The 15,071-nt window shown below is 43.0% G+C and overlaps 1 protein-coding gene across 1 annotated transcript in view; it reads right to left on the minus strand.

Annotated features, from left to right (window-relative positions):
- The window catches only part of L3MBTL1 (l(3)mbt-like 1 (Drosophila)), a 47,910-nt gene that overhangs the window by 17,853 nt on the left and 14,986 nt on the right, over positions 1 to 15,071 (minus strand). Inside the window, exons 4-12 of the mRNA XM_015405648.1 lie at positions 14,111 to 14,255; positions 12,148 to 12,292; positions 9,853 to 9,979; positions 8,035 to 8,122; positions 6,030 to 6,142; positions 3,899 to 4,034; positions 2,997 to 3,097; positions 1,529 to 1,680; positions 649 to 730 (exon numbers count right to left, since the gene is read on the minus strand). Coding sequence (XP_015261134.1) covers positions 649 to 730; positions 1,529 to 1,680; positions 2,997 to 3,097; positions 3,899 to 4,034; positions 6,030 to 6,142; positions 8,035 to 8,122; positions 9,853 to 9,979; positions 12,148 to 12,292; positions 14,111 to 14,255 — 1,089 coding nt within the window. The remainder of the gene's footprint in view (positions 1 to 648; positions 731 to 1,528; positions 1,681 to 2,996; positions 3,098 to 3,898; positions 4,035 to 6,029; positions 6,143 to 8,034; positions 8,123 to 9,852; positions 9,980 to 12,147; positions 12,293 to 14,110; positions 14,256 to 15,071) is intronic.

Raw genomic sequence — 15,071 nt, forward strand, 5'->3', positions numbered from 1 at the left:
CTATGGTTTATGCAGCTCAAAATATCACTTTCTTGTCCTGTGATCAAAAACAGTCATGCAGAAGTGTTGCCAGACCCCCAGTATCCTAAACCCTGAACGCTGATGTCCTGGGGTAGGTTCAAATGATACCATATACTTCTGCAATGTAGCTTGCTTAATTTGAATCAAAGTTGATGCCTGCCCATGCAACAATTTGAGATGAATAATTTGATGTTATCATAGAAGGAATTAAGAGCTGACAGGACCAACAGAGCTGCAACAGCTTCAGATCAAAGAAGAGGAGGCCATAAGAGATGCCAATGTTGGATCAGGCCAAAGGCCCATCCAGTCCAACACTCTGTGTCACACAGTGGCCAGAAATACCAGGTGTCATCAGGAGGTCCATCAGTGGGGCCAGGACACTAGAAGCTCTCCCACTGTTGCCCCCCCCCCAAGCACCAAGACTACAGTGCATCACTTACCCCAGAGTTCCTATCTAAACCTTGTGGTGCATAGCCACTGATAGACCTCTGCTCCATAGGCTCATCTAATTCCCTTTTGAAGCCGTCCATGCTTGTAGCCACCAATAAAGGCCAATAAAGTGCCCAGCTTGTTTTCTGCCTATTATGAGGACTCACCACTGTGCATGTCTCCATCCACTCGGATTACTGCTGGCTGTATGGTATCTGAGTCAACCTCATATATTCCCACAGAAAGGAGTTTCAGACCTATTTCTCTGGGAACGTCACCACTGCATCCCCCACATCAAACCTCATATGACACTGTACCCTTAGGGTGGTCTGGCACTCTGCTTCCTATATCCCAGCTGTGTTGCTGCCTCACGTATTTGCACACTTTTATGTCCTGGATCAGGTAACAGAAGCAGGGACCTCCCACACACTTCCATGGACTTTTGCCCTCACACTTCCATGGCACAGATATGGAAATCTCCAAATGTCCCAACCATTTCATATTGGATCCATAAGGAAGAGATGCAGCAGTCATGCACAAATTGGCCTATTAAACCAACAGCTTTTAGCTATATGGTTCCCATTTCAATTGCACACTTGAAAAATCATTGCTATTGAAACAGCAATAAAAGCCAACATTGCTTAGAAAGACAGTATTTGATTGAGCAGGGATTATGATCCAGTTGGAGATGTGCAATACCCCTTCCGATAAGTGTCACTGATGTTATTACTGTCACACATGAAGCTGCCTTACAGTGAATCAGGCCATCACGGTCATTATTGTCTACTTAGACTAGCAGCGGCTCTCCAGGGTCTCAGGTAGCGGTCTTGCCTATCACCTACTGCCTGGTCCTTCTAACTGGGGATCGAACCTGGGATCTTCTGCATGCACAGCAGAGGCTCTTCCACTGGGTCACAGCCCTTTCCATATGATATAATTTCAAATTCCCTCAAAATCCCTAGAAGAACTTCAAATGTGCAGCAGCCACTTCATACAACCTCAGATTTCATTTGATGTGGAGCTTAGAAGCAATGCTTGGCCCAATGAAACGGTTCTCCTGCGCTCATCTCTTGCCTACCAGTAGTCATACGTGTCATCCCAGTTATCAAAGTGCACCAAAAAGCGATTGTCCACCACATCTGTCACCGTGGCAACACATATCAAAGAAGGATTCATACGATCCACTGCTTCAAGTTTCATGCCCACTTGGAATCCCGTTGGGGCCGCATTCTGAAGAAAGAGAAGACAGAAACAGTCCCTTTCCACATCCACATAGGAAAGGCTTTCATACAGTGCAATCCCATGATGTAGGGGTAAAGTGTAAACAGTGTGAAGATGTGAGCACCACACGGATCGCGCCCATGCCATCCGCCACCTGCAAGGAGGAAGGTTCCAATGGGAAAGATCCAAAGGATCAGCCCCCCCCTCCCCCACAAATTAATGAGACACATGTGTTTTGCTTCCAAACTGGGACATTTTTCTTCAGAGCATCCACACTATATTGTCCTCTAACATCCACTTTCCAAGTTTTCCCAGTCCTTGGCACACTGTTTCTCAAACTTGGTTTGCTATGACAGTTTCTGAGAGAGCACAGTCAATGTACATTAGAGTGCCACCTGAACGGGAAATAGCTCATTTTCAAAGATCCCACCCACACCACTGCTATTTTCTCTCTGGCACCCCCTTGTGGTTGCCATTTTCCCCACTGGGCCACAGATGCAGTAACCGCTATAGTATTATAGTGCTACAGCAATTTTATTTATTTATTTATTTTATTTATTATTAAATTTGTACCCCGCCCTTCCCCGTGGGGCTCAGGGCGGCTTACATGGCAAGAAAAAACTTGCTAATAAAAACATCAATACTTTAGTACAGTTAAAAACATAATATACAATTTAAAACCCATTCAAACATTAAAGTGCTCAAAACTACACTTTAGTGTTAACTTTAATGTAAACATTACACTTTAGTGTAAACATTAAAGTGCTCAAAACTACAATTGCCAATTCCCTCCCCCCCCAAAAAAAAGCCCTCAAAATCCTGATGGAACAGTAGGAAAAATGTGTGTGTGTGTGGAGGGGGAATGACTGGTGGAGAAAACTGCACAGAAAAATCCCATGTGGATGCTCTGTGTCCAAAGCAAATGCCTCTGCTTTTGCAGCAGCAATTAATGCAGCACAGAGAAAACTTGTGTAGATGCATAACTGATTGCTGTCGTGGACTAAGCAAAAATGGTTAAGGCTGGCTCAAACTAGCTCAGCCAGTAGATTAATCAACTGAAGCATTGATTGATGAGCAGACTGAGGACCCTTCTAATCAGCAAGGCTGTCAGTTATTGGCCACCTCATTTATTGACTGACAGCCTTAATTTTTAGTGTATCAAGACTAGCACTGTTTCTCTGAGCCTACCTTTGATTTTACACTTAAGGATACTGTTTGTTGCACAAAAAGCTGCTATTTATTTTGCAGCCATCAAGAGCACAGTCATTATCACACCCAGGACAAGTAAAGGAGTTAGTTCGTAGGAGAAAAAGGCAACCACTCACACTGTCTGGGGTCACAAAGAGTTGCTTGGGAGCTGCCTGAGCTTTGGTTATCCTCAGATAGTTGGCCCAGTTGAATTCTTCTTCCTTATAACCTAAACATCCTCGCATAATGGAAAGGAAAGAGGAGACATATTAGTGAGGTCAGACTTGTTGACCTAAAGAAACCATGGTGAATGGAGGTGATGTTTCTTAGATGGCTTGCAGATACCAGCTTCCCCTGCAGATCCCCCAGAATTACAGCTCCTATCCAGACTACAGAGATCAGTTCCCTTTAGAGAAAATGGATGCTGTGGACAGTGGAGTCTGTGGCATTGCACCCCATTGAGGCCACTCTCTTCCCCAGGCTCCATCCCCAGATTTCAAGTAGTTTCCCAGCCTGGACCTGGCAACCTTACCCCCATCATCCCCTGCCAGGGGGGACCTGGCAACCCTATTCCCCTGTGATGGCAGCAGCAAACTTGAAAAGAAGACCTTGCGCTACATTGAGGTTCTCTCTCTGGCCTCTTGAACACATAACATATACTTGAAGCATATGAAACTGACACTGCTTGTAAAACCTGGTATTTCTGGCCACTGTGTGACAAAGTGTTGGACTGGATGGGCCATTGGCCTGATCCAACATTGGCTTCTCATATGTTCTTATCTTCTTAACTAACAGTGCAGTCCTGAGCAGAGTTACATCCTTCTCAGTCAATGATCTTAGAAGGGTATAACTCTGTATAGGATTGTACTATGGACCACTTAAACTGGGGATATAATCCAGGTGTCTTCATGCCAGCAGCCTCTATATAGTCTGGCTCTACCACCTTCATCCCTTACCAGGAGTGTTAGTTTACTCTTGACACCAAACAGAATCCACTCCTTGAGCTATGCTAGAATAAACATGATGCCAGTCCACCTACCTTTTGGTGGCTGGAGTTTGTGACCTGTTTTCTCAAACCAGCCAGCAGGATGAATGTTAGGGGAGTTGGCATTCAGCCAGAAATCATGACATTCAGAGTAGCCATCAAAATGAAGGCGCATCCGGTAACCACATACCTGCAAGCGGGAAAAGCAACAGAAAGGAGAGTACTGTGTGAATTTTCCTTCTACTAACATTCCAGAATAATTACCCTAATCTATTGGATATTTTCCTCTCTGGCCAGTAGGAGGCAGATTTGTCAAAACTCTGACAGGCTCTCAAGACCAGCAATTCTAAGAAATCACTTTTGTCTCTCATATTCTTATCATGATAAACTTCTATTGGAGATATAAGTCATGAGTTTGAAGGACTCAGTACATTCCAATGTGCAAACCATATTCTCAAAAGTCCATCTCTAATTATATGACTGTTTTCTTGTACTATTATAGTTTTGGTTGACTTTTTAAACCATAAATAATGTAAACTCTCATCTAGGTTTGCTGATTCAAGTTTTACTATTCTTTGTCTTGGATTTTTCATCCAGTCCATGATCCATACCAGACCTGCGACTTGATAATATAATGGTAAATGGCCAGGGAAAACTTAAGGAATTAATATTCAATGGTTACTGTATTACCAATAAGCTTCAAGACTAAAGAAGATCATTACCATGGAAGGTGGAGTGCTAAGAGAGATTACTGAATTTGAACAACTGATTACAAAATAAAAAGATCATATCTTATGTTGTATATATAAATTGTTACTTCAATTAGAAACAGAAAAAGAACAAGTGAAAAAATGTATGATCCAATGGATGCAGAAATTTAGAAAACAGATACCTACACATCAATGGGAATGGTTATGGGAAAAATAACTTAAGTTCACAGCCTGTCAGGTACTAAGAACAAATCAGTATGAAATGTTTTTCAGATGGTATATTACTCCAAAGGATATCAAGAAAGGAGATAAAAATTACAAAGGACAATGCTGGAAATGTCAAAATATAGACTGAACTTTTTACCATATGTGGTGAACTTGTAAAAAAGTAAAAAGATATTGGGAGAAAATACATGGAAAAGTGCAGAATATGTTAAAATTCAAATTTCCTATGGAAGCTAAGAATATGTTATTAGGAATATTGCCCAACAATTTACCCAACGTGTTGGAAGAGATATTCAAATATATGGTGACAGCGGCTAGAATTCTTTATGCAGCAAAATGGAAATGAGACCTCTGTCCAAGCTTATAAGAATGGGAAAACAAACTTGCTGATTATGCAGTAATGGTGAAATTAACAACTTATTTGAGAAACAGATCTATTTCAAAATCTGAGGAGAGATGGAATGTCTATTTTGCAAGCATGAGATAGAATGAGAAACAGTTTAAAAACGGTCTATAAATGTATTGTAAGGTATATAAATGTAGTATAATATAGAAAAAGGAGGAGAAAAGTTTTGAATATCAACTCCTAATTTTGGTATAGTAAAAGTTATAGCAAGTATGTAGCATTGATGAAATAATACAATATAGAATATGTATTATTGATTAAACTATTGTAGAAAATGTCTTAAAAACTCTAATGAAGGGAATGTCAGGGAAAAGGAACTCTTTACCTCTTTGTTTACTATATCCTGTATAAACATAATTTGTTTCATAATCCCTATATAACCCCTTTCTTCCCTTCTGTACCTCTTTTACATTATTTTGTTTTTAAAATAAAAAATATATATTAGAAAAAAAAGACCAGCTATTCTATTATCCCCAACTACATTACATTCGGCCACATATGCTTAAATCTGAAGGTACGACTAACAATGGCAAGAATGTACATTTGATATAAAAATGGTTCCCTTATGTTATGTCCCCCACATGAACAACATTCCACGAGGGTTGTTTTCCAGACTAAAAAGCATTCTGTGGAAACACACCCTGAAGTCTCCACGTCGAATAAGGGTACCAGGAAACTTATCAGTGGGTGCCATACCCTCAGGTCCCACAGTGGGGGTCATTTGTTTATCCCAATCCAACCAATAACAGAGTCTGAGAAAGGCACAAGGCCAGTCAACAGAAAAGGACTTTCAGTATTCAGCAGCTGATACTCAGCAGGATGCAGAGGTGGAACCCCGCCTCACCTCAGCCACAGTGAGAATGAAGTACATAGAAGGGTGCTGGGGGTCAATCCCCTCGAGCTTCATCCCCACCTGGAAACCGTTCTTGTGCTGGCCGACCAACTGATGCTGAAAGAAAAGAACAAATCAGCTGCCATCAAAAAGGGTGTATTTTCCCCCTCTATCATTTAATGTTGTGTTTTAGTCCTTCACAGCATCAAAATAAATTGTGTGTTAATGTGCTGCCAAGTCACTTCTGACATATGGAACCCCTATGAATTAATGACCACCAAAACGTCTATCTTGCTCAGGTCTTGCCTTGCTCAGGTCTTGCAAGCTTTGTGTGGGTTTTTTTTATATGGAAACCTCTTCCCTTGCCCAATTATTTATTCCTTTGAAGAGCTATATTCATGTCCTTAAGTTATTATTAATCTAGTATAATATATTCCACTCTTTAAAACAGTCACAAAACTACTCCAGGGACAAGTAGATACATAGATATGGCTTAAGTGACATCACAGATATTCATTTATAGGCTCAAGGAACAAACATCCGTGGAAACACCTTCTGTCTCCTCTTCTGGAAGAGGGATTCGGGTTTAACATGAACTGGCCTGTAAACCTAGAAACCTGGTTTAATTAAAAGCCAATTTTTTAAATAAAAATGTATAGAAATCATGGGTCATGTCACCAACATTGTGAAATTTTAATGTCTATCTGAGTCAGAGTTAACCCAAAGTGAGTGGTCCCAAGCCACACATTAAGACATTGTTAAAACATACAATTCTAAAAAGGGCTAAATTATTTCCTTGATATTTCTTCAGAGTGCCTCTCCCATGCTGCCTCCTGGAGATTAAAGGAGAATACTGCAGAATTCATGGGTAGGAAACAAGTCAGTGCTTCTGCCCAATCTCAACCTATTCTCCTCCTTAGACAGCCCCCATTCTTTAGACAGCTTTTGTTCATATCGTCCCATGATCCTCAGCATAGTAATTTTGGTAGATAAAGCGATACCCTCCACCCTTTTTCACCAGCATAAAGCCTCGTTGGACCCAACCCCATGATTAAGCGTCCGACTCTTCGCAACCCCATGGACAATTTTTCCTGAACAGCTGGCAATATTATCCAAAGAGCAGGACTGAAAAAAGCACCACATTGTATTTAGCCAAGGAGTCAGCTTAATCATGGGTTCATACCTGAAAAGTACTCAGAAACGTGGAGTGATTTCAGCAAGAGTACTTTATTTAATCAGGAACAAGACAAAGACAGCTGGCTCGCAGGCCGGTATATATGCCCAGAAAACCCACCGAAGGACAATTTTTCCTGGCCAGCTGGCAATGTTATCCAAAGAGCAGGACTGAAAAAAGCACCACATTGTATTTAGCCAAGGAGTCAGCTTAATCATGGGTTCATACCCCTCCTCATTCCTGCACCATTTGCTGCTGCTGCAGTCCTCCCACAGTTCTTGCTCCTTTCCTCATCCCCAAGTTGGACTGACCGCATGGCCCAACGGTCGCGCACGTGGTAATGGCGGATACATTACAATACCCCTCCTCATTCCTGCACCATTTGCTGCTGCTGCAGTCATCCCACAGTTCTTGCTCCTTTCCTCATCCCCAAGTTGGACTTGTGCCAAAGTGTAACCCTGAGGGTGACTGCACTGACACACAAACACCCCGCTTCACTCTTGCTTTCACTACCAAGCTGCACTGTAATGCTACAGCAATGTCTGGCAGGGAAACGGAAAAAAGCCCTTTAGAGGACTAAGGAGAGGGGGGAGTGGAGTGCAGCAGAGACCTGCTCCCACACCAGACAGAAATTCCACCTTATAGCCACCCCCCAGTTCCACCTTTAAACAGGAGGCGACACCCCCAGGAACGCTGTGAGCCCTGCTCAGAATGAGCATAATGTCATGGGATCATTCCCCTTTAATGCAAGGGCCTCCTTGCATTCTGAAAAAATCCCTGTGCGGAAGCAGCCCTAGAGAAAAGTTGGATGGCTCAGGCAAGTGAGCCACACTCCATGCTTACTCAGCTGACTTGTGCTCCATTCTTCGTTCCCAGTGTTGCTAGCAGGGGGTTCTCCTCCAGAGCCATTTGCCTCCTCCTGCTTTACTTCCTAGGACATATAGACAAAAATTGTACTTTGAATAATTACCCAGTTGATTTACCCGCCCTTGACTTTTCAGAGACGCAAATGCTCTGAGGCAGACATCACATAATCAGACAACACATAATCAGTCCTGTGAGGAGGCACTTTTGGCTTCCCTCCTGCACTGTTTTCACCAGTGTAAATGGACCCTGTTTGCCCCTTTCTCTAGCTTCACATCTTTCATCAACAGTGTGAAGCTGAACAGAGCAACAGGGTGCTGTTGAGGTAACCTGTTCTTCTGTGGAGATAGATCAAAATGGGTAGCAATGGCTCCGATAACACCAGCGAGGAACTGCAGGTGGGAAACGAGGCTGTTTGCCCTGGGGCGAACTGACGCATGTTTGCGCGATCAGACTTCCGCCCGCCTGCCCCGCAGTTCTGGATACTACTAGCCTTTCCCCGGTGGCTTTTTGCGATGCTCCTGCGGAGCCAATGACTCCAGGACACTGGACAGATGTGTCTATCTGATCGCGTCCCTTTAATCTGCAGGGGAATCGCATGTCTGTCACAGCTTCTGGTACGTATGATTGCAGCCTATGTTAGTCTGTCTGTAGTAGTAGAAAAGAGTAAGAATCCAGTAGAGCACCTTAAAGGCTAACAAAATTTGTGGTTAGGGTATGAGCTTTCATGAGTCACTGCTCACTTCTTCAGATACAGCTAGAATATGAGTCCATCTGTCCTATATATTGGAAAGTGGAGTGATTTCAGATGCCAAATGACATTAGACAAATGACAATAGAAAGTGTGATTGGATTAGGTCAAAAGTAGCAGTTATTTTACAAAGGAATTTTAAAGGGAGATTAGAAACAGAGACTGCTGAATTGCAACTAATAATGAAGCTAAAGATAATACATCCACCTGGATTGAATGGAGACCTAGGTTTCCTGTCTCATTACCAATGCTGATTTCTCCATGCCTACTGCCTCTCTGCATATCACATCTAATCCAATCACACCTTCTATTGTCATTTGCCTGCTAATGTCATTTAATAATGGGGGGGGGGGATCACTGTGAATAATGTTTGCTCAATTTACACTGAATACAGCTGAATGCATATGTTAAATAGACTCAGCCCAAATCAAATATCATGAACCTCTGTTAAAAATAATACATCTTTTTATAAGCAACCATTACAAATTTAACTCCTAAATAACAAGTCAATTACAATAAATAAATTTGTGCATATCAGGAAGGGCAGCAGAAAGACTTAAGAAATGAACATTCTGCCAAGTTTAAAAACCTGTTCTTGGATATATTTAAGATTAAGTTACAAAATGGTACAACAGTTTTAAGAACATATACTAAATTGCTTTTTTATTCTTTGTAATAATGGCATACATACTATTAACACTGTACATTAATACTCCATACTATTAATTTAGGTTGACCAATTACCATTTTTATCAAGCAAAGGGATTTGAGCATTTTGCATGCATAGCTAGTGTGTAGGGACGTTCAGTATGTAGAAGTGCTCCAGAGAAACAACTGCATATGGTCTGACTCACTTCTACATGTACATGTGATTGTCCCATCCTTGCAATCTCTAAATTGCACTCCCAGCTCACCCAAAGGAATCTACTGCCCAAAGTGACTGTTTCATGGTATGGCTGGCCCTGATTCTGGCCAATCTAAGGAGGAAATGTGTGCATGAAGACATGGAGCTGCAAGAGACTATGGTGAGTATAACCCAATCATACCATTTGTTCAGACTCCTCCTCTTCTTCTTCTGAAGGGCTCTGATAATCTTTCCTTTTCCGCTTTTTCACTGGCTTGAGGATTTCAGTAGAATTGGTGCTGCCAGCAGAGTTCTCTACAATGACAGACCTGCAAAGCAAGGGATTTGGGACATGTACTGACAGTATTTTCTAAGCAACAGGAACTGCTTCCTACTCAGTACTAGCCCCTGTTCCTGCAACCACACTGTGATTGCTGTAGAAACACAATGGGAAAACACAATAACCTTGATAGCCTATTTGTGGTGGATTCAACAGTGTAGTGAACAGTGTTAGATCTGGACTGGAAAGACAAGGGTTCAAATTCCCTTTTAGCTGTGGCACTCACAAGGTGGCCTTGGGCAAGTCACTAACTCTCATCCAAGAGAATCGGTGCTATGTGGGACCAGCCCTAACCTACCCATCAAAGCTATTGCAAGCATAATATAGGATAACTCTACATATTCCATATTCCATCCCATGCTCCTTGGAAGACTACAGATTCAACAAATATTTAAAAGGCCCATACTGTGTTAACATTTACACAAGCTTAGGAATACCTCGCTCATTGTCTGCTGATGCAGAACAGTACAGGAAGAGGCTGCGGCGATGTTCTGAATGACTTGTCTAGACTCCAAGCATTTCTATAGCTAAACTGGTCAGCCAGCTGAAAAATCAATGAGCCCAGAGACAACAGCACCTCTGCCCTACATCCTCCTGTAGAAAAACTGGTCCCATTCAAGGACACAGGGTTGATTCTGATACTACATTCACATCATACAAAATACATCTTAAAGAGGCAAGTAGAGCCCCAGAGAAGGAACTTTTGAAGCTTTGGAATACCAGAAAGTTCAGAACCACAAATCTGATGCATGGATCCGTGTGGACATCTGGGGGGGGGGGCTCTACAAAATCTGTATTCCTGCCTATTCTGACAAGCTGAAAACATGAAACGTATCTACTCTGCAAATGTAAAGCCTTCCTGTATAAGACTGGCTTCTTTCAAAGAATTCTGGGTATTGAACTTTGAGTAGAAGAAGAAGAGTTGGTTTTATACCCCACCCTTCATTACTCGAAGGAGTCTCAAAGCACCTTCCCTTCCTCTCCCCACAACAGACACCCTGTGAGGCAGGTGGGGCTGAGAGAGCTCTGAGAGAGTTCACTTGGCTGGCTTCATGTGGAGGAGTAGGATTAGGGGATTCCTGATCTGGTCCACAAAACTACAATTCCAAAGTAGGGTTGCAAAATGTCCTGTCCCTTCAACAGAGGCTTAATGGGCTATTACTTAACAGGTGATGTTGTTTACCTCCATAACATGAGAAGCTTCAAATGCCCATTTCCACCTATTAAGTCTCTATTTAACGGACAAGAACATTGTTTTCCAGGCTTGTTGGCAGCCCTATTCCAAGGGCTCCCAAGAGAGAGGGGATGATTAAACCATCCATTTTCAGTCTGCTGTGTTGATATATGTCGTTTCTTTAGCCTTTCTTGCTCTAGTCTTAATTTGTATGTTTAAGAAGTTAAATGTCAATCAGAAAATGTCATGCCAGGTATGGCTCATAAAGCAGCCCTACCCAGGAAAAGGAAACAACCCTTCTTTGAGCTCTGTAACTCACCCAAAAGAATTAGAGCTTTCAGTCCAGGGCCACACTTGTATTTCCTTCTCTCTGTACATATGCAAAGAGACAGCCTTTCCCTTGGAGGGTTCCTGGACCCATTCCTTCCTGCTCACCATTCAAGCTAACCACCTGTGAATCTCTGTAGGCTGTCACCACGTTCTGAAACTCTTCTGGCCGATTCCCTCTTTCAACTACATGTTCTAAGTCTTGAGAAATACGGAGCTATTTTTGCCCTCACACCACACTTTCAAAAATTCTAATTCACAAAAAATTGAGGCTGTAAGACCTGACTAAGGCACACAGAAATGGGATTCTACTTACCAGCCCCACCCCCGTAGTCTTGCAAGCTTCATGTTGTGAAGCTGACATTTGTTTACAACTCTTTGAAGTGTTAATCTCTTGAAATACTGTGTATGTTCTTAGTTTTGTTCATATTGTTTAAGTTTGTGAAATTATTGTACCTTTACAACAGCTGACACAATACAAATATTGTTTGCATAATTTACATGTTTATCTCAATTTATTATACACGGTGCTTTAGTATTTCGGTGCTTTAGTATTTAGTATTTGAATATTTAGTGCTTTAGTATTTGAATATTGCCTTCTACACCATGGTCCTTCTGTTGTAGTAAACACCATTCAACTGTAGCAGCTTTTTTACCTTTCTTTGAATTGTCGGTGGCAGTTTTCACTGCAAAACCCTCTGCCTTCCTGGCCTGATCCAGAAACATTTCTCCGCCCACAGGTACTGCAATGACACATGCTGTCCACACCTGGAAGTTTGGGTGGCTCTGGAACAACCAAGTCTGGACAACCAAAAAGAGAAACAAATCCAAATGAGCTACACGACAGCAAACTGTAGCAACTGGAGCCTATGACGGTCAGCCCCAATTCTGGTGTGGCAGAACAATCATGTGAGCACCAAGTCACAAGCACAGGGCATGTTCAAAATGCCATGGCTAAGACCCGTCTTATTTAATTATTTAGATATTTATTATGCCACACTTTTCTTCCCAAAGGGGACCTAAAACAGCTTATACCATCATTCTCCCTTCCTCCATTTTGTCCTCACAAGGTCAGTACTGTGAAGTAGGTTAGGCTGAGACTGGCCCAAGGTCACCCAATGAACTTCCATGTCACAGTAGGAATTCAGCCTGGATCTCCCAGAACTCGGTCCAGCACACTAACCACTACACCACACTGGTGTTTCATTTTAAGTTATTAAAATGGACCTCGCTTGTGCTTGTAAGCAGCATTACAGTGGTTAGTGGATTAATCAAATAGGCTGGAAATTGACTAAAAAGCTGCCCTAGATTAACTGGTCAACAGGTTGTGCCTGCCACAACATATGCATGCCTCATCTAAGAAACACAAAGCATGTTTTTTTTTCTGTTTCAAATCAATATTTCTCTCTATAAGAAGCAAGTATCTTCTGCTGCTCAAGATCTGTGAAGCAATGAGCTTCTAAGGGTATAAAATAGGGCTGCCAATTCCCCCTGGGGGGCAAATTTCCCCCCGCTTTGGAGGCCCAATTTCCGCTGCTGCAGAATTGGGCCCCGGGGGAAACCCCACCCCGGCGTGCACGTCACCCGGATGTGACATGATGACACCAGTCACGCTGGGGGCGGGGCTACAGCCATTTGAGGGGGAAACATTTGAGGGGAAAACGCTGTCCAGGAGCCCCCCACCGCGAGAACAAACAGATTTGGCAACCCTAGTATAAAAGGAAAGGAATATTTCTCTCATCTATATCTGTGTGCAGATTTTATTGATTAATTAATCAATTCACTAGACAAAACTAGAATTAAGATATTTTTTTTCAGTTGTGTGACAAATGTATTGTAGCAGAACATGAATATGGACAAAATGTAAAATATTAGCCTGGACAGGAAACAAATGATCTCACATGTACGCACTGAGACAGAGTTGTGAGAAATCACACACACACACACAACTCTGGAACATAAGAGAAAGTTGGAGATGTTTGTGAAAGTTAACATACGTATGTTTTCTTATTTTAAGGAGAAAAAAAGACTTGGCAAAATTTGAGAAACTGCTACAGTGCTTTTCAACTGTTCACTTCCCTAAACATATAAGATCAGTAAAGTATCAAGAGAAAGTAGCTGCACCTCACCCAACTTTCTCAGTCTCACCACGTCCTAGCAGGGACTCTACAGTAGAACTTGGACCTGAAGTTCTGGTTTGGAGCCTACAAATGGCAACAGCAACTTTGCTTGAGGATTTGGATCTTTCCCACCTCTCCATTCTCCTAAAAGCCTCCTGAGACCTCTGAAAAGCTAGTCCTCATGGCCCCATCAACAAATGCAGCAGGACATAGGGGGCAGGTTTAAAGAGACCATCCCTCCTTACACTTCTGCAAGCAGAATTTCCATTGATGAAAAAGGCTCCATCTATGCAAGGGGGAAGTAGGAGCTCCGTTGACAGTTGCCTGCTGTGTTCTGTGGCATTTTGACCATGCAGCCCCCAAAAGTCCAAGCATCAGCTTTTTGGAGATCTCAGAAGACCACTAGGGGGAAGTTGGAAAGATCCATGACTGCAAGCCCTTTCCATTGGCAGCTCATAAAATCCAATCCTCTGAATACCTGCTAGAGAGGCTTTCTCACCTTGAGCCACAGTGGGATTGTCCTTGCTGGCGGGGGCCATCTCAACATCCCCATCTCTTTCCAAATGGCACTCCTTGAGGGGCTCCACAGGTGACAGCTTGTCAGTACTGACCACTTTTAGTGTCCCATACTCATTTATTCGAAACTGCATTGAAAAAGGACAGAAGATTAGAAGTCGGGGGGGGGGCTGTATTGTGTTGGAATGGAAACAAGATGGTGTTGCCGCTTCTGTATCTCGCTTGTCTCCCAAGGAACTCAGGGCAATGTACATTGTGAACAGTACAAATGAGCAGCAACGGAACAGGTGGCTGCTGCACCTAGGCCCCAGAGCCTTTTCGACCACCACCTATTCAGGGCTGCTGCTGGCCAGCCCAGCCATTGGCACCATGGACTTCTCACCTTCTCCACCCATGGCCAGAGGCAGGTTTGCAGAAAGCAGCAGCCATGTTTGGGGCCAGCCAAGGCAGGAGCTGCTCTCCAGGATCCTGCAGGGCTCCCCAGCCCATGGCACTTCCAAGCATCTGCACAACTCTGGTAAGATGCAAGTTTTTTCTTTGCCGGCTTGGCTAAGGATGCTGCAGCTGACTCAGTTGTCTGCACCACCCAAGCAGCAGTGAGGGGCTCCAAACTTATCATCCCCAGAGTCAAGAGGGGAGAGCTTGCATCCACCACCCACTTATACAGAGATATTTTGCCATCAAGCCACAGCTGACTTATGGCAACTCTGTAGGGTTTTCAAGGCAAGAGATGAACAGAGGTGGTTTGTCATTGCCTTCCTCTATGTCATGGCCCTGGACTTCCTTGGTGGTCTCCCATCCAAATACTAACCAGGGCTGACCCTGCTTAACTTCCCACATCTGACAAGATTGGGCTAGCCTGGGCTATCCAGGTCAGGACTACCACCCACTTAGCAAGCCAGTTAACCAAGTGTTCTGGTTAATCAAGGGATGGTCTACAAATC

Source organism: Gekko japonicus, unplaced genomic scaffold, assembly GCF_001447785.1.
Source record: "Gekko japonicus isolate JY-2015 unplaced genomic scaffold, Gekko_japonicus_V1.1 scaffold4077, whole genome shotgun sequence".
Taxonomy (NCBI): Eukaryota; Metazoa; Chordata; class Lepidosauria; order Squamata; family Gekkonidae; genus Gekko; species Gekko japonicus.